General features: G+C 45.3%; 1 protein-coding gene across 1 annotated transcript; it reads left to right on the forward strand.

Moving 5' to 3' along the window:
* The first annotated feature begins 2,418 nt into the window (after positions 1-2,418).
* Positions 2,419-13,777, forward strand: LOC144106452 (uncharacterized). The gene is made up of 6 exons (XM_077639271.1): positions 2,419-2,580; positions 3,941-4,124; positions 5,515-5,639; positions 9,776-9,883; positions 12,176-12,350; positions 13,041-13,777. The coding sequence occupies exons 1-6, from the start codon at positions 2,427-2,429 to the stop codon at positions 13,537-13,539; spliced, it is 1,245 nt and encodes a 414-aa protein (XP_077495397.1). The 5' UTR covers positions 2,419-2,426; the 3' UTR covers positions 13,540-13,777.
* Positions 13,778-18,269: the final 4,492 nt, after the last annotated feature.

Genomic DNA, 18,269 nt, shown 5'->3' on the forward strand with positions numbered 1-18,269 from the left:
GATGTGAGGAAACTACTTGAAGATGAAATCGGAGTTTCTTGATGACCCGGTGGTTCTACTCGCAAACATTCACATTACTCCAGGAAAGGAGAAGGTTAACTATTTATTTACAACATAGGTAAAAAAAACGAGAAGAAACAAAGCAAGGAGAAAACTATATACATGACTAAATCGTGGATCAGACGAATTCAGCCCCCGCTCCACCCAGAGCACTTGGTTTTAAACCCTCTGTCTCCGCCCTTAGCGGGGACAGCAACCAATAAGATAACCAACGACCCATCTCGCCAATCAGTGGTTAGGGAAAGGAAAATAAGGTCCGCCCACTGATCAGAGATTGGGGAAAAAGGTCTGATTAAAACATTTGGGAAGGAGGTTTCGAATAACTACACAAACAACACAAATGCGACTTCCGTTCCCACGCCACCCACGGCACCACAGACGCTAGAAACATGTGCCGACGAGGCGATGACTCAGGTTGTTGACAGCAACAAAGAGAAGACAGTCGTTAAGGGAAGTAGACAGTCGTTACAGGAATAGTGGGCTTCCGGTCACTCGGCTAATATCTCGTGCGCCCCCGAAACCTCGTCATTCCCCTAACAACCACATGTCGTTAGCTGTACTTGGTTCGCGTTTTTCCCGGCGGGTCATCCCCGTGACGGCGCGGCGTAAACGAGGACGTCCGCTGCACAAAGGGGCGGCCGGGATGGGACGGGCCCCTTTGTTGGGGACTTCCGACCCCGTGGGAGCAGCTTTCTTTGCGAATACAAGATCAACGAGTTCGCGGAAAGGTCAGCGAACTCCACACGTGGCATAGTCCAGCGCCTCCTCGCCGTTTGCGCCTTGATGCTGACGAAGTTCTCAGCCTTGCTACCAGCTGCACACCTCGACGGTGACGGTGACGCAGACATACACACGCACGCACGCACGCACGCATACACACGCACTGCTTTTTCGCCGAAAGAGAACTACACCGCTTACATAACTAAAGATAATCGAACCTGAAGCAGCCAGAAAGAAGCAAAGTAATGGAGAGCGCCTCAACGCCACCGCCGAGGTACAACTGACGACGGAGGCGCCCCAGCATCGAGAGCGTCGCCAACGGAGAGGCGAATGGCGCGCACCGACTACTGCTGTTTCGGACGAAGTTCTTGCTAGGAAACCCGTGCAGAATAGAGAGTGGTGGAAGCATCACTGAGGCATTCGAGAATCTTCAAACCGAGCCATCGTTTTCATTGTAAATACCGCATTTTCCCCGCTGTTTTACCATTTTCTATTTCTGTTTTGTTCGGCCCGAACTGAATGGTCACCATACGGACAGTGCGACTGGAGGTTCGTCATATGTCAACCAAGTCCGAACGAATTCTTACACAGTCGCCGAACAAAGTACGTACAGCCATTCCGTAGGACTCGCCTGTACTCCTGAAAGTGCTGTTTTTGTCGTTGTTGTTGTCTCAAATACGATGGCGCATACCCATGGTGGGGGATTAGCCAGGGTTTGGCACAGATCCAAAGAGGAAAAAACTCATCCAGGTTTATCTCAAGAGTAAAATGAAGAGCTAAGCTTCGGAGGCGTAAGAATGCGACTTCTTTCTCTATTGAGGTGTTTAGAACGGTGGCGAGGCAAAACGAGCAACGCTGCATGATTTGCAAGTAAATATTGTAAGCGGTGTGCTTTTTACACGCTGGTTTTTTTACAATTGCTGAAGCTTCTGAAGATGACACTTTGCTCCAACTACACTCTCTGCGCAGTACCTGCATTCTTTATTTGATATCTTGCCCTCTGATCTTGTTCTGTACTTGTGATTTCATAATAACCTTTTGTATTCTCCCCTTCCCTCTGAAGTCTTCCGCCCTGAGGGCAAAATAAATCAATCAACTTGCTTTGGATAAGTCGATAGTGCACACTTACAATGTTAATGAAGTGGATCTTCCTCCAAAGGGAATCGCTCATGCGCACACCGCCACATTTTCAACAGACTGCCCTACACTTCTTTTCTTCCTGAATTCCCACTGTGTCGTGATGTTAGAACTTCCGTATTTAGTTGGTACGTGGAAGGCAAAACAGACTACACTCCCAATATGCGATATGCTAAGGAGTGTAACATAATTATACTTGTATTAGCTTCCCACTTAGAGTCATTCACACATTTACCACATTATTGAATATCCGCGACCATATAATATTAAGCTCCTTGGCTTTCTTCTTTCTCACTCTCTCTCTTGCTCCCGATAGAACGCATTAAACGGCGGTAAACTGTATCCATAGATGGTAGCCATTATTATTATGGCCTTATAAAACAAAATATCAGAAGTCGCATTTGGCCGCCGTGCGAGGCTTAGTAAAAATACATTTAGATTGGCAAAATAAACTAAAAACGTAAGTAAAAGAAGCGCTGAAGAAGAAGAAAAACACAAGACGGGTCGCCATGATTTTGCTGCTTACTTGCGTTGGGACGCTGCTGGCTGCGATTTTCGTTGGTTTGTACCACAAGCCATGGCCTTTCGTCCTGCTGGGCATCTGGCATAGGCAAGCCGAAGACGTCCCTGGACTTCGGCGTCTAACCGCCTATCATGACCCTCGTGAGGATTCACTCATTCGAACACTTTGCATGAGGCCTTTCTAGACGTCGCGGCAATAGATAGGAAAGATTCCTGGACAGTTTACCTCTAACGCCAGTAGGGCTTCTATATCAGAATCGTGTAATAACGGCAGAAACAGGAACCGTTTCTACGAAGTAAACCTTGATGTACGAGGTAGGTAAAAATAGGGGATCTCAAAGTGTTAAGTTGTTTCTTGTGTGTATAGTGCGCGCGCCCAACTGCCGCCAAATGGAGACGGACTTTCACATTTTTTTTTGTTTTCGTGCCTAGGTCATCAGTCAAAACGAAGTCACTATTTCAGTAAGGAAGGGAGAAAGCAGACCGTCAGACCTCAAGTTTTTCCTCGCTTATGACCCACTTGTGCCGCATAAAAAAAAAGACTATGTATAGAAAGGATGGGTGTTTTCAATTTTTTTTATTTCTCGATATGCACAAATGAAATTTTTAAGTATATTAAAAATAATTTTGTGACCACTCAACCAATATTCAACTGTTGTATCTTCAGAAAATTGTTTTGTAGTATATGCTTTTCTTGACAATCTTGCTAAATGGCGGCAGAGTTTAGAAAATGTGGCAGAAGGCTTGCTCAACAATCATCGCATTCCTAGCAGAGTGGTAGAGGTCGAAACGTTCTTATAATCTTGATTGCGAGAGGCATACATTTTTATTTTGAATTTTTATGTTGCAGCGTTCGTTGATATATCTAGAGTTAGAAGAAAATTTGGCACAATTAACTTAGAATTCAGCATTTTGAAAAAAAAAGTATTTATCGGCCCTGTGGTCCTATAAAGTAATAATAATAATAATTTGTTTTTGGGGAAAGGAAATGGCGTAGTATCTGTCTCATATATCGTTGGACACCTGAACCGCGCCGTAAGGGAAGGGATAAAGGAGGGAGTGAAAGAAAAAAGGAAGAAAGAGGTGCCGTAGTGGAGTGCTCCGGAATAACTTCGACCACCTAGGGATCTTTAACGTGCACTGACATCGCACAGCACACGGGCGTCTTAGCGTTTTTCCTTCATAAGAACGCAGCCGGCGCAAGAAAATAAACGGGGTCGACATAAATTAAACTGTTCTGAAGAAACGTCCTCTGCAAGGTGATTATATCTAGGCAGAAAACCGGTAAGGAGAAAAACGCCCGTTGTGCGAACGTTTCCCCACAGTGCACAGCCACCGCGGTTCGCGGTACAATTTCTTTTCTACTTCCCCGTCTACATCAGCAGTATTTCAGCAGTGTACTGAGCTTTGTAGGCGTTTAGAAAAGCGAGCAGCAGTGAAGCCTAATTACTCTCACCTGTTGCCAGATTCTGAATAGCGCAACTGCGCTATTACTTTGCAGCACAAGTAGCGGCACCTTTACCACCCACCTTGGACTACGTCCACGAAGCCACCGGGCGAGTCGATTTTCGCAGCTTCGAGAGCGTCACCCAAGCCCTCCGGGTGGTTCACTCTGCGAAGGAAGCCATCCCTGTCGAGTCTCTGACGATCATCGTGCCACTGCTGCTCAGCCTGGTCCTGACGGGGTGCGTGTGAGCCTTCTGACATTTCGCGTGGGGAACGCTATCCGGAGACCGTTTAATGAATTCAACGTAAAAAAATCGGTAACTTTTTTTTGAAGTGCATTACTAATTCGTACAAGCTGTACTATGTCATCACAGGTAAGATTTGAAGGAAGAAAAACAAACATAAGCTTTTGGCGCTTCCTTTCAGTAAAAAAAAAAGAAGCCTATCTTGCTTGTGCTGTCGAAAGAAATATGCGTTAATTTTTAGAGCTGCTGTATATCCTTGCAAGAAGTACAGGTGATACACATTTGAGTGCTACACAGTCGCGGTGCCTCGGGTGGGTGCTCTCCGTGCTAGACAAATTTATGGCGGGCCCGAGAGATGGCGCTTCTGGCGCTAGGTGTGGAATCGGCGGCTTAGTTACGGAGCGAGTCCCTGCACGCACAGCCTCGCGCGGGTATAAGGTGCTGGTGGCAAGTTATACGCTAGAGAGGGTATCACTTTGTTTAAGCTGAGGTACCAATGTTGTTCACAGCTTCAGTTTTCTGCCTCGCATCAGGACTGAAGGTGGTCTCGCGGTGTGGCAGCCTTGGTTGCTGGGATTCCGTAGGCCATACGAGTATCCTCGACAGTAATAAGAAGAACCGGCCGGATGCAGGCATGTGTATGGTGGGCCACATAGCAACGAGAACGTTGGATGCAAAAGCGATGCTGAACTGGTGATGCTGAACAGCTGCCCCGAGTTTCGCAATTTAGGCATATACCTATAGCGTTGTGTATTAGTTTTCTTATAAAAATCTCATTACAAGCGTTTTGGAGAGGTTTCTCTAAACACGGTGTGGCGGCAAAATTCCCCCAAGCAGCTGGAGCTTTCAATTATTTTCTTCCTACTTACAGATCGCTTTAAATTGCAAGAAACTAGAAAGCCTCAAACCTTAATCATTTCTAATAGATACCCTTTACCCTGTTTTTTGAGCTCTGTATTACGAACGTCTTCCAGTAGAGATTTTTGCACGCACTCCATACATGAGTGCTCTATGTCCAGCTTGAATGGTCAACATTAAGAAGTTTGGGGGTCCCATGGAAAGAAGATGAACGCAAGAATGCTTCGCTTTAAAACTAAGATTACTTGCACATGTGATTCACTTCAGTGGAATTTGGTTTTCGACTTCTCCTTGCCTATATAAGAGGCATAGCAAGGATTCTTATATGCCGTCCAGTTATATTTGAAAATTCCCTTATATAGAAACAAATCAAATGTAAGGCATAAGACATCAGAAAGTTTAGCATACCACTAAATCTTCACCATTTAAGGTGCAAGGTTTTAGTAAATTACAAGATGTAGATAAAACCTTTAGAGTGTCCGTAATTCCCACATCGCGTCTCAAAAAAGTGTGGTCGACATCGCAGGTGGTGGTGGTACAAAAGACGCCAGTCGTCATCAACCACGTCAGCGGATTCCCGCACATCCTGCAGAAGCAACTCGTCCCTGCACACACTTCAGGAATCTGATGAAGCAAAACACCGGCGCCCGGGTAAAGCTATACTTTAGGATTTCGCACAGCTAAGGCGTGCAGTAAGCACGAAGAAAAATAGTGCCACAAGTGAAGTACGGCTGGAAGGGGGGTCACAATTCGCGACAATTCAATACAACAGGGACACCCACAACGAGTTTAGCAGGAGAGTTCTAACTTCTTTGGCATGGGGTAGCGGCCCTATGGTTGGCAGCCATCTTTTAAGAGAAAAATTTTGCTTCACACGTTATTAGTGAAGTGTGATATAGAACTGTGATATAGCATTTCTGGGGATAGGATTTCAATGACGTCCTTATGCTGCTGTACGCTTATGCCTTTTCATATCAGACAAGCCAGTTTAGCGTGAATAAACCGTCAGCGATAACCCAAAACTGGTTCAGCAAGTCGACACCGCTGCTTTTGATAAGATGACAAGTTGTGAACTTGTGTGCAGTCGCTCGCTGCCGGATAAACTATTGTCTACTTCCCTACCCTACCTCCCTACGCCCAGTTACACTTTCTCATGCTCTCCCACTGACCATTCTACGTGCCTGCTGCACATGTGCAGAAACAAAAAGAAATCAGCTAAGTAGCACCCAATCATTAGCAGCAGAGCACGGAAGAGGGGCGGACTAATTTCGTTGACCTTTTCTTTGCGAGGCTGCGCTCTAGATAGAAGATTCTACCGGCTACGGTATGTTATGGCATTAGTCAATACTGCCGATTTGTTGCTCTAATTTACGACGAATAAAAGAAGAGCGACGTCTTAGCTGGTGCCGTTCAGTGTAAGCCATATGGCTGGCACTGACATGCAGGACAAATTGCGTAAACACTTTATCAGTACGAAATGACCGGCGGCGCAAACAAGGACACTAACAAGAAAGAGACACCACATGCCCACACTACCAACTGTTTATCGCGCGGAAAGGTGGCTTGTTTAAACATTCAGCTCAAGCATGTAACATCGCGTTATCGCTCCAAACCCAGCACGTGGAAAAAAAACATCAACATCAGGAAAACGAACAAGAAAATTTAACCCCTGCAGAAAAAAAAGTAACAGATTCTGATAAAAGGAATTAAAGAACTTAAAGGAGGGGGCCATCTTTTAGAAAAAACAGTGTCACACAATCGTAGCTATAGCAGAGTCCTACATGAGAAGCAAAAGTGGTCAGACACTAAAAAACCAATAGCAAATAACAATCTTAGCGAAAGCAGAGTAAACAAATGAAGCAAAAGCTGTCAGAAACCGAAAAACTGCAAACACTATAAAGATAAACTCAATAAGTTCAAGTTCAAGTTCGTCTTTATTTACATCAGGAAGATGTAGGTAGGCCCGGACAGAAAAGTGATAAAAATTCACTTGAAGGAGTCCGGGCCCCTTCTACAAGGCAAAATACAACGAAAGCAACAGAGCTTGGTTAACAATGACGAGGTAGAAAAAAAAAGTTAAGAGGCGCTGCGAGCATATATTGTTAAAAGAGAAAGAAAAGAACTTGTACGCCCAAAACATGAACACTAAAGCTTTTGTACGCTTTTTATAATATGACAAACTGATTGATAGAATCAAGTACACATATTAAAAAAAAAATGCTTGCGTATGTCAGCACATTTATCAAAAGGGACTGAAAGTCACCGCTCTAAAGCGACAAGAATGTCACGTGGGCTACTTTTTTCCACAGATATTCCTCTACTCAGCAGCTTATTTAATACATGTGGAACTGCAAAGCGTAACATAGAACGTCCGTATTCTGTACGACAGAAGGGAACGCACCAGAATGACTGATTTCGAAATGCATATGTTGGAATAGTGGCTTTCAGGCAGGATAGTTCTAGGAACGTATACTGGTGGTAGCGTATACACTTTTTATATCTCAGTGCTAAATGATATTCATATAGGTCATGAGCTGGTGTAATCTGAAAGCGCGTGAAAAATTCTGTGTGCGCACGGTAATCGACGTTTGCTATGTGCCGGACTGCTTTCTTTTGGAGCATGAATATTTTATTTATGTTGGCCTGCGTTGTATTGCCCCATACTAAGAAACAGTAATTTAAATGAAGGAGGAACAGCGTGTTGTAAATTAGTATTTTTATTGACGTCGGAAGAAAATACCGAAATTTTGCTTGCATTCCTACACATTTCGTGAGGCGACATAGAACTATACTAACGTGAGCGTCCCAGACCATGCTCTTACTGAAAAATACTCCAAGTGTTTTGGCCGTATCTACAATATCTATAATAGAATTCCCAATGGGAAACTGATGCTCTGCCATGATCGCCCTATTTCTCGCTTGGAAAACAACTGCTTTTGTCTTTTTCGCGTTTAGTACCAGGGAGTTTGCTTCGCTCCAGTGTTTGAGGGCATCCAACGCGCTGTTAATGGTTGGGACTAGAAATTCGAGACTATTACCTTTAAAGAACATGCTAGTGTCATCTGCGTAAATTACATATTGAGGCTTATTACTTATATTAACAATGTCATTAATGTAAAGAATAAAAAGTAAAGGTCCCAATATACTTCCCTGTGGGACGCCGGTAAAAATTTTCTGAAGAGAGGAGAGTTCATTTACTATGTGCACACAATGAAAACGATGTTGAAGATATGATTCGATGAGGAGGAGTGGTGTGCCACGTATGCCGTAGAGTTCAAGTTTCTTTAGTAGGTTGTGGTGAATAAGGTGGTCAAAAGCCTATGAAAAGTCAACAAAAATTCCTATGCATATCTCTTTATTTTCAAATGCTTCGAGAATTATTTCTTTTTGTGTTAGAAAAGCTGTTTCAGTGGATCTGCCTTGATCAAATCCGTATTGAGGTGTAGACAGTAACAAAGATTCTAAAAAAAAACTCCACAGACGGCCGCTAGAAAAGGAGGGCTGAAGAGTCGCACTGAACATGATGTCACAAAAAACTATCCAGAAATGAAACTTGATTTGTACGGAGGGAGGGATATCGAAGAGTCGCTAACACAAATGCTTCCCTTCTTTTTAATCATAAAAGCCTCAATAATTTCATCTGCCACCTGATCGGGACTCCTGCCCAGAATCTGCAGGGGTTGCTCGTTTTCCTGATGTCAGTGCTTTTTTCCCACGTGCTGGGTTCGGAGCGATAATGCGATATCACATGCTTAAGCTGAATGTTTAAATATGCCACCTTTTCGCGCAATAAACAGTTGGTAGTGTGCGCATGTGGTGTCTCTTTCTAGTTAGTGTCCTTGTTTGCGCCGCCGTTCATTTCGTCACGCACCAGCTCTCCCCTCAGGCTGTTATTCGGAAGTTACTTTATTAGTAGTTCGTACTTTCTTGCACAATTTTTCAGACACGATATAGAGCATGGCAAGCCAGCATACATGAAAACGCACTCTTGAAAGCTGTTTTTTTTCACTTGGTTTATGGGGGTTGAACGTCCCAAAACGACTCAGGCTATGAGGAACGCCGTAGTGAAGGGCTCTGGAAATTTCGACCACCTGGGGATCTTTAACGTGCACTGACGTCGCACAGTACACGGGCCTCTAGAATTTCACCTCCATCGAAATTCAACCGCCGCTGCTGGAATCGAACCCTCCTCTTTCGGGTCAGCATCCGAGCGCCATAACCACTGAGCCAATGCGGCGTCTGCTAAGCTTCTTTGAGAGCAGGAGCAAAATCTTGCAGTTTTGGTGTACGATTCTCTTATGCTTCAAAAGGCGCGTAGCAAACACCCTAACTTGTATGTGTTTAGACGCTTATGCACTCTTAATTCAATAATGAAATAATGCAAAGAGGGCATTTGTTTTTGGATGTTTGTTGAAACGTGCAAGTATTACTGTCCTTTGCTCTGTGGTAATGTGGGCCACTCAGGCACAAATCGGATAAGTGATTACACCTTATAGGTTAAAAAATCAGAGAGTGCGCTGTTTCATTGATTTATTTATTAAAGTTTAATAGCCTCTGTTATCACTGGCGATAAGGAAATTTACTTTGCCGTCTTCAAAGTCTTAATTATTATGTTCGCGGCACATTTCTGCCAGTGGTTTGAATTTTTTTTTCTGCTTCGGGGAACGGTGTTTTCCTACCTAATGGTCGAGCTCAGTGTTATACATTTTTTTTTATCGCTATTGCAGTGAATAAACAGAACAACTTCAACAAAGACGCATGCTGTTCACTGCCGCTCTCATGTCCAGGCGGTCCTACACTGCGAAGTTACAGACTTGGTCGGCGACGCCATTCGGTGCCGATCCCGAGCGTGCAATTCCCGGCGCTCGCGAATTTTGGGCCAGCAGAGAGCACAGGTACGTTGTGTCATCGCTTTGGTCAAAGCACTGACATGTCAGCTCCTCTAAATGCCATTTCACATTTACTGGGTCGCTGTAATACCGTGTTTCATCATGTATGCTACGCGCTATAGAGTTTACTGACGAGCACAGCATGCCCATTTCATACCACGTGGCAGTGCGTGCTACCACGTAGCACCATTTCCTGCAGAACAGAGCAATACAACTTGTTTTTCGTTGTGCTGTACAATGAGAAAGTTGGGAAAGCGAAAGAAACTACAATGCCTACAGTGTTCTAGATTTACTAAAAATCAGAAAAGTTCTCTACAACGCCTACGAATTTCGGTGATGCTACAATAGCCTCTCTGCATGAGCTGGAAGCAATCCCCTTCAATTCATTGCTTTGTCAGCGGCTGCACATACGACATATGGCACGAAAGAGAAGGCTCTCGCAGGCGCTAGTGATTCTGGTTAGCTGCTCCCCTATTAAAATCGCGCCTGATTTGCAAGCGCAAGAGCATTTGCACACACATTGGCAGGCTTATCGTGATTGCTGTAGAGGTAGGCAAGTGCCAGACATGTACCGTTCTCAAATTACAAGGTATGGTTTAGTACTTCGCTTCCCGTGATTTATGGGCATGCCTTCGGTTTCAACACAAACACCAGCAAATCGGGCAGTGGTGGTGGTAACTGTATCGGATCTGGTAACCAGGGTCCTCAAGACTGGTAACCATGCTGTGGAAGCCGGTCAGCCGGGTGGCTGATATAAGAGCGCAAGCGCCCAATAAACGCACTGTTACTCTGCACCTCGAGCTCAGCGGTCGTCTGCGTCGCATGCTATCTTGAACGACACATGGTGTCAGAAGTTCTTATCACGCCCATTCCCCGCTTCCACTGAGCCAGCGCAATGGAAGTACTACCGCCCCCTAATCGCCAACTGCTCTCCGAAGCGCCGGCGGAAAAGTGGAAGCAATTCAGGCAGAGGATGGATTTGTACTTCAAGGCAACTTCGCATGTGAACGGTTTCGCGATTTTAATAATAATAATAATAATAATAATAATAATAATAATAATATTAATAATAATAATAATAATAATAATAATAATAATAATAATAATAATAATAATAATAATAATAATAATAATAATAATAATAATAATAATGGTTTTATTTTCGCCTTATGAATACATGGCGCGGGAGACCCGCAGTAAAAGCTGTCACAAGCGACAGCTTGACAAAGCCGGAGGCCCCCCTATACACTTGACAGCATCATAGGCGCAATGAAACGGCATGTCTCATCCAAAAACAAAATAGAACAAAACACGAAAACATCTGCAATTACAATCACTCACAAGAACTACATAAAATTATACAGAAAATGTGGTAGAATGAAGTTAGAAAGCACTTACAAAAGCAATGAAACATTCATGTGCGATGGCAATGAGTTTAGCGAAAGTAACAGATAAATTAAGCACATTTTGCTTCAAATAAAATTCAGAACAATGTGAATACAGACAAGCGGTACAGTCAGGGTAAACAACAACGTGACAGAGTAAACAGGAAGGGCAAGCGAAGTGTCCTAGTACATGTTGAAATACCGGCGGAGTGTTTTGAACGTCACCTTTTCAAGTTGGATATGTTTATGATTTAAATCATTTAGTAACCGGGGTAGTTTATTCTGTATTGTTTGTAGGCCGTATGTTGTGCGAAACGTCCTTACTTTCCAGAGCTCCGTGTGACGTGTCTGGCGTGTAGTAGTGTTTGGTTGTAACCTGGCTAGACGATGTAGAAATGAACTGTTGCTAGCGTTTTCATTCTTAATTGCCTTGCAAAGGATATAATCAAACAGTTTGGTAACAGGAATTATGTTGTATTTGGGAAATAGATGATACGTATGTGAATAAAACGGCAGATTTTCTATTACTCTTACAAACCTTTTCTGCAACTTGTGAAGCTTCTGCAAATTTCCGTAAGTTGTCGTAGACCAAACTAAGTGACAATAATTGAGTCGGGAGGAAAATAAGGTATTATAAAGTAACAGTAAGATTTTTGGTGGTAGTAAATTGCGATTGCGGTATACTAGCCCAATTACTTGTGTTAGCTTAATTAGCATGCTGTCCACGTGGACACCCCATGACATATTCTGCTGAAAGATAACACCTAATGTCTTAATGTCGACGTAATAGTGGAAACGGACCATCGACCACTGATAGCCATTGCCCAGAAGAACCTGTCAGACATGCCTCCTCGCCTGCAGCGTTTCTTTATGTGCCTCATGCCGTTCAACATTTCTCTTCTGTACGTCCTAGGGAGAGACCTTGCTCTGGCCGATGCTCTCTCAAGAATCCGATGCGACAGCGATGAGCCACCTGAAAGCGAACTAGAAAATGTGGCCACCCATGCAACGGCCGGCCTCTCCACTCTCGTCAGCGACACAACAGCCAAGCGGATGGCAAAAGAAACGAGTGAAGACGACGAGCTAAGGCGAGTCACTGAAGCCCTACAAGATGGACATAGCGTTATAGGTCAGCTAGCTCCCTTCGAAGCTCAGCTATCAAGTGTGGAAGGCGTACTGTTGCGTGGATATAGAGTTGTCATTCCGAAGTCCCTAGAAAAGAAATGTTGCAGCGCCTACACGGGGGCCACTTGGGCGTCGGAAAATGCAAAGCAATGGCCAGAGTATTGATGTATTGGCCTGGTATGGCAGCAGAAATAACTGAGAAAGTTTCCAGGTGCCAAACCTGCCACCGTTTCGCTTACAAGCAACCAAGTGAACCCCTAATGCAAAGGCATTGTCCCGCATTACCGTCGGCTAGGGTAGGCGCGGACTTGTTCGAGCATTACGGAACTACCTTGCAGTCTACGATGCCTATTCCAATTACCCTGAAGTAGAGCCGCTTTCTCACACTACTAGCCACTGTGTAATAGAGGAGCTGGCCATGATATTTGCACGTCACGGCATCCCGCTTGAAGTATGCACGGACGGCGGACCACAACTTTCATCGCAGGCATTTCATGCTTTCGCAGAACAGTTTGAATTTGCCCATGTTGTTTCTAGTCCCGGTTTTCCACGCTCAAACGGTTTGGCAGAGAAAGGGATGAACTTGGTGAAATGTTTCCTCAAGAAGGCGCTATATGTGAATGAATACTTTTGGATCGCCTTCTTAAAAACAGGACAGCACCACTCGAGGCCGGACAAGCCCCATGCGAGCTACTCATGGGCAGGAGGTTAAGAGCGAGGCTGCCTGACTTCGCAGACCGTAGGGCACCAGAGGTCAAAAAGCACACCCAAGCCCACCCTCAGAGACGTCCACTAGAAGCACTCGGCGAGCATGACACCGTTAGGCTGCTCGACAAGGGAGGGTGGACCACAAAGGCCCTCGCAGAAAACGCCGTCGCCCCTCGCTCATACATGGTCCGTAAAAAAGACGTGAATCAGCTTCGTCGCAACCGTCAACATCTGCTGCGAACAAACGAAGAGTTCGACCCCTCACTGGAAACCATTCCTGACTGTACGGAAGACAGTGCTAGCGACTGTGCTTCTCTTCCAGGCTTGCGGCACCACAGGAGTCCCTGGGCAACTCGAGCCCCACGTGTGACGATCAAGCCACGGCTGCCCACACGCCTCAAGAGCATCCTGAGCCAGGGCAACATAGTCCTCTGGAAACCATGAATTCCGAGCCGGACGACGCTGGGCTTCGGCGGAGCACCCGGTTAAGGAAAAAGCCCACCCGCCTCGTGTATCAAAAGGACTTTCATCAAATTGCTTGAATCGATCTGCTGTTGTATTGTGCTAGTTTTTTTCTGTTTTTAGAGGGAGAAAGATGTATCGGATCTGGCAACCAGGGCCTTCAAGACTGGCAACCATGCTGTGCAAGCCGGCCAGCCGGGTGGCTGATATAAGAGCGCAAGCGCCCAATAAACGCACTGTTAATCTGCACCTCGAGCTCAGCGGTTGTCTGCGTCGCATGCTATCTTGAACGACACAGCAATGACTTTTATTTTCAAAAGGAATGGTGTGGCGTAGGGTACTGGAATGCTAAGACATTGCTATAGGCTGACAGACACATACACAGGAGATAGCCCTGGACCACAGATGTATGGAGTTCGCACTTTTCTTCCTTAGACAATAGCATCAAATGCGAAACACAGGGGTCTTTTTTATCTGAATGAAGAGGCTTTTACAAATATGATGATTCTGGGTCATTGAGGAAGCGCACGTACTAGGATTGTACAGGCAGCACTTGCTCAATGAGTGGTCGTTAAATTGTGACATATGATGCGCCTGGAGACCTAGAATCTTTAAAACCTCTGACACACTCTACGGCCGCTTCTAAGTCAACCGAGTTGTACTGGGTTCTTGCAGGGCGTGGTGCTTGGCTTCACAGCGCGAAGCGGACTACCAGGAGCCACGTCGTGTCGCAGGCGCGCACCAATCTTATCTATAAATTGCTACCCATTATAACACTTTATGGCTCTCTCCTTTAACTTCCGTTCCGGGGAAAGTGCTGCAGGCTAGGGTATTTTGCATCAAACTAACCTCTCTGTCTTAGGTGTCGTAAACCTTTTTCTGATCACAGTAAAATTGGGTGTGTGAAAAGCTGAACATTGAACTTCATGGCTACTTATGTTGAATAGCCGGCGACTCGAAGGAGTTGGATCAGGTTGAACGCTTCGATGTGTATGTAAACACCTGTGTAAACTGTGAATTTATAGCTTCTTCTTAGCCTGGGCTACAGGCAGCACTGATGCATGTGCTTCAGCCAGTATTCAGTTTTTTTTATGTCGCAACCTGCGGCCCTTATTGTGCCCCAGAGCGAATGTCGTATATAACATTTCTGAAACGAGTGAGCTTGATAACAGAGCTTCCACCATACTTTTGTAGGCAATTTTTACCTTCCGTAAACGTCATTTTACCACTACTTTTCTTGCATCATCTCAACATGTATAGAATAGCAAATATGGGATTCCCTGACGTTTCTGGTACTCATCTGCAACCGTTCTAGCATATCTACGAAATTTTTTGTATGTCTATGTATAAATAGCAGCGGGTATTTTTCTTGAAAAGCTTATTAGTTGGCTTCAGGACACACTCAGTTTGGGCGGAAGAAAAAAGCATCTGCATAAACAACAAATGGCGAATGGTGCCTGAAAAGATTAAGAGTTTGCGCTGAATACTTTCTTTGCTTTCGTCACTCTTTCGTATCTGTTATTTTCGCTGCAGGCACTGACGATTCGGCATCAGTACCGGTGCTCCGACAAAGAAGTCCCTTGACGGGTTTTCTGACAGCCAGCGAGGAACAGCTCTTTCCTTGTACGTCTTGGATATTATGAAAAGGCTCCTGCGCAACGAAGCCTGAACAAAAGAAAACTATGCACCATATCAGCTGTGTGCTCAGTAGTTTAGAACTAACTGGTTAGCAGCACCTGATGATACGTTGTAGGCAGCAATGTTCAGTTCACAGCCTAGGTTATAAGTTGGCAAATGAAGTTATGTGCAGAACGTGGTTCTAGCTAGCAACCCATCAAAACATAACCTTTCGTAATAATGAAGGCGTCCTAAAGAAGAATCCTACGGAGCCCAAAACCATATAACGCTAGACGAGAGAGAGTTGCTATGCGAGCGCAAAAGCAGATACCGCGCGAACTGCCACTTGCTAAGGGCAATCACTGAGGTGACCAACGCCGACGCGGGGCGGCCCCATGGCAAGACCTTGAAACTTTCTCTTTTTGGATTGGCTTGGTGTCCCGCTAAGGCGCTAGACTTGAAAACAATAAATCAAGGTTTCTGCCGTAGCAAAGCTCGCGCCGCTTAGTCGCAACAGCGAAAAGACGGAAAGACACAGAGGGTTCAAAAAATGCCGACTATATGAACGGTTTACGATATGTAGGACCTCCTAATAAAACACTTTTGTGAACTACTTGAAGGTAGAATCAGGCAATAAAACTTTGGGACTGCATATTAAAACGAGTAACACGATCAAATACTTTGATGTTCACAAATCCAAATTTTTGGCCATTTTTCGCTATTTGAAAGCCGCATCTCCTGTTTAAAGAATTAAGCTACCAAGAGGTCTGGGAGAAGAAGTAGATCGAGAAACAATAAACTAACAACCGATTTTATTGGAATGCGGTCCGCTGCATGGTTCTTCCCTTGGAGGAAGTAACCGCTTAATGATTTCAGTCGTTTGCACAATGTTACATTCCCTGTTTCCCTACTTCGTCTCATTAGTCGGCCATTCTTCCTTTCCAAGTTGCTCTTGTTCAATGCAGTGCAAACTGGCTCAAAAGTCTTCAGGCCAAACAGCTTCCATGCGAGCATCATATTAAGGTCCAGAAAATTTTGATGAGGACGATGGTTTTGTTTTTTAACTAATAGGTATTTAGATCCTACTGGACTGCATATGGGTACCACGAAACCGGTGAAAATGAAGCCATTAGCCTGAGGTCTTTTGACCGAACATCTACCCATTTTCTTGCTTTTCCATATACCTCCCTAACATATGGCGTCTGCAACTCTCAGTGAGCGTCAGCAGCGACACAGATCAACCGTTGAACGTGGGTGGAAGATTGAAACGATGGCTTCGGGACGCCGTTTGGCCAGACCTCCTGGGCTATAACCCGACCATTTGCGGAGGGGTGCTCGAAGACTTCAGCGCCGCCGAATACCACGGCGGCACCTTGCGTACGGAGGAGCTGGCACCGCGTCCTCAGACGTCTTCCTACGGCGGCTGCACCAGAGATGACGTCAACAGAGCCGACGATGCGAATCGTGCGAGCACTGAGGCCTTTGAGACCCCCCTCCTGGACAATATATACTGCCGAAGAAGCGATGCCAGTGAGGACGGCACGGATGAGACCGAAGTCGTAGAGGGCAACTGGGCTGACTTGGATGAATCGCGGCCTGAGCGCCTGGAGTGGCAGCCTTCCCATCACCACCAGCGCGACGAGAGAAGACGCTCCGGGTTAGCAGACTGGGGTAAACAACTTTTGTTCGTTAGCTGATTTAATTTTAGCTAGATGATCTTCTAGCATCAGGAAAACGTTACGCTGTTGTACTTAGGCAAATAATTTAGAAGTGTGCAGGTAATTAAACACAAAGGAAATCAAACGAATCTTCATGTTCTGCCGCACTCTATGCCTGGTGTTGTTGCTTCCCTGATCCCCTCAGTCCAACTTCCTTAGCTCACTGAAACAGTTCAACAACATACCTTGTAATACATGCAAACTTTGTACATCCTGAATGAAATGTTCTATAAGCGGATAATGCTATTTGATGCCAAAGAGGTAGTTAAATAAAATGCGACTTTTTACGTCGTCATCTTTGTGAGGGACTTTCTTGGTGCTGAAGAACGACACCTTTTTGGTGTGGCCTTTGGTTATGCGTATTAACAAAAGTTTCTTCAATGGAGACTAGTGTTAATCGTGCACGTTGTTAGCCAAAAATAGGTCACATATGATTTCGAATGTTCCCTGCTGAGATTCTACCATTTTCAGTCAGTTTAACGAGGCATCCTTATGGGCTTTAGGGTTACGGGGGAAGGCGGGGGGAGTAGTGTGCCAGGATTTGCCAGCTGAGACAATGCGATCGGGATGAGTTTAAGAGCGATCGCAGTTGTGACAGTTTGAGACAGTTTTAACGCTATAACGTTAAGGTTCCCGCTCTGCAGAAAATCTGGCGTCGCCCTCGGTACCCTCGTCGGTACCCTCGTGTGAGGAGAAAATCCCCGCATAAGCAACCTAGGGGGCACCCTAGATCACGTGACGTTATGCAGCCATCACAACCTGACCTTAAGATTGTGAGCAAACTCCCCACTGTGGCAGGTGGCAGTTATTGGAGATTGCTCGGGAAGGCCAACCCGGGCCGCACAACCCTACCGGTGGCAGCACCTGCCATCCCGGGGCACTAGCGCATTGCTTAACCGCTATACCACTGCGCCAGGAGGAGTACGAGGACTCCCAGCGATCTATGAATGTAAATTAGAGAACGACCAATTGCGCATATATGAGTATTAACCCATTAACGATATCGCGTCATGCCCAAACGGCAGTTTCAGAGCGCTAGCGCTGAACCTCTCACTCACTGATTTCTCCGACCTTTGCTCGAAGTTGAACAAACCTCAACGACTTGTGCTGGCGCACCTGTATCACATTTATCCTAAACAAGATAAAACGTCCAATTATTTTCCCAATTATAAGAAGACACAACCTATCGCGGACGTTGAGCGAGGGGCTCCGGAATAAGTTAAATCACATGGGTTTTCTTGACGCGCACTGACATCGCACATCACGCAGACACATTTTCCATTTCTCCTCCTGTCTACAGATGCGGCCGCTGCGGCCATAATTACACCAAGGCTCTCAGGCTCAGTAACCGTGGGCGATAATCATTGAGTTCGGCCA

Source organism: Amblyomma americanum, chromosome 1, assembly GCF_052857255.1.
Source record: "Amblyomma americanum isolate KBUSLIRL-KWMA chromosome 1, ASM5285725v1, whole genome shotgun sequence".
In the NCBI taxonomy this organism is placed as follows: domain Eukaryota; kingdom Metazoa; phylum Arthropoda; class Arachnida; order Ixodida; family Ixodidae; genus Amblyomma; species Amblyomma americanum.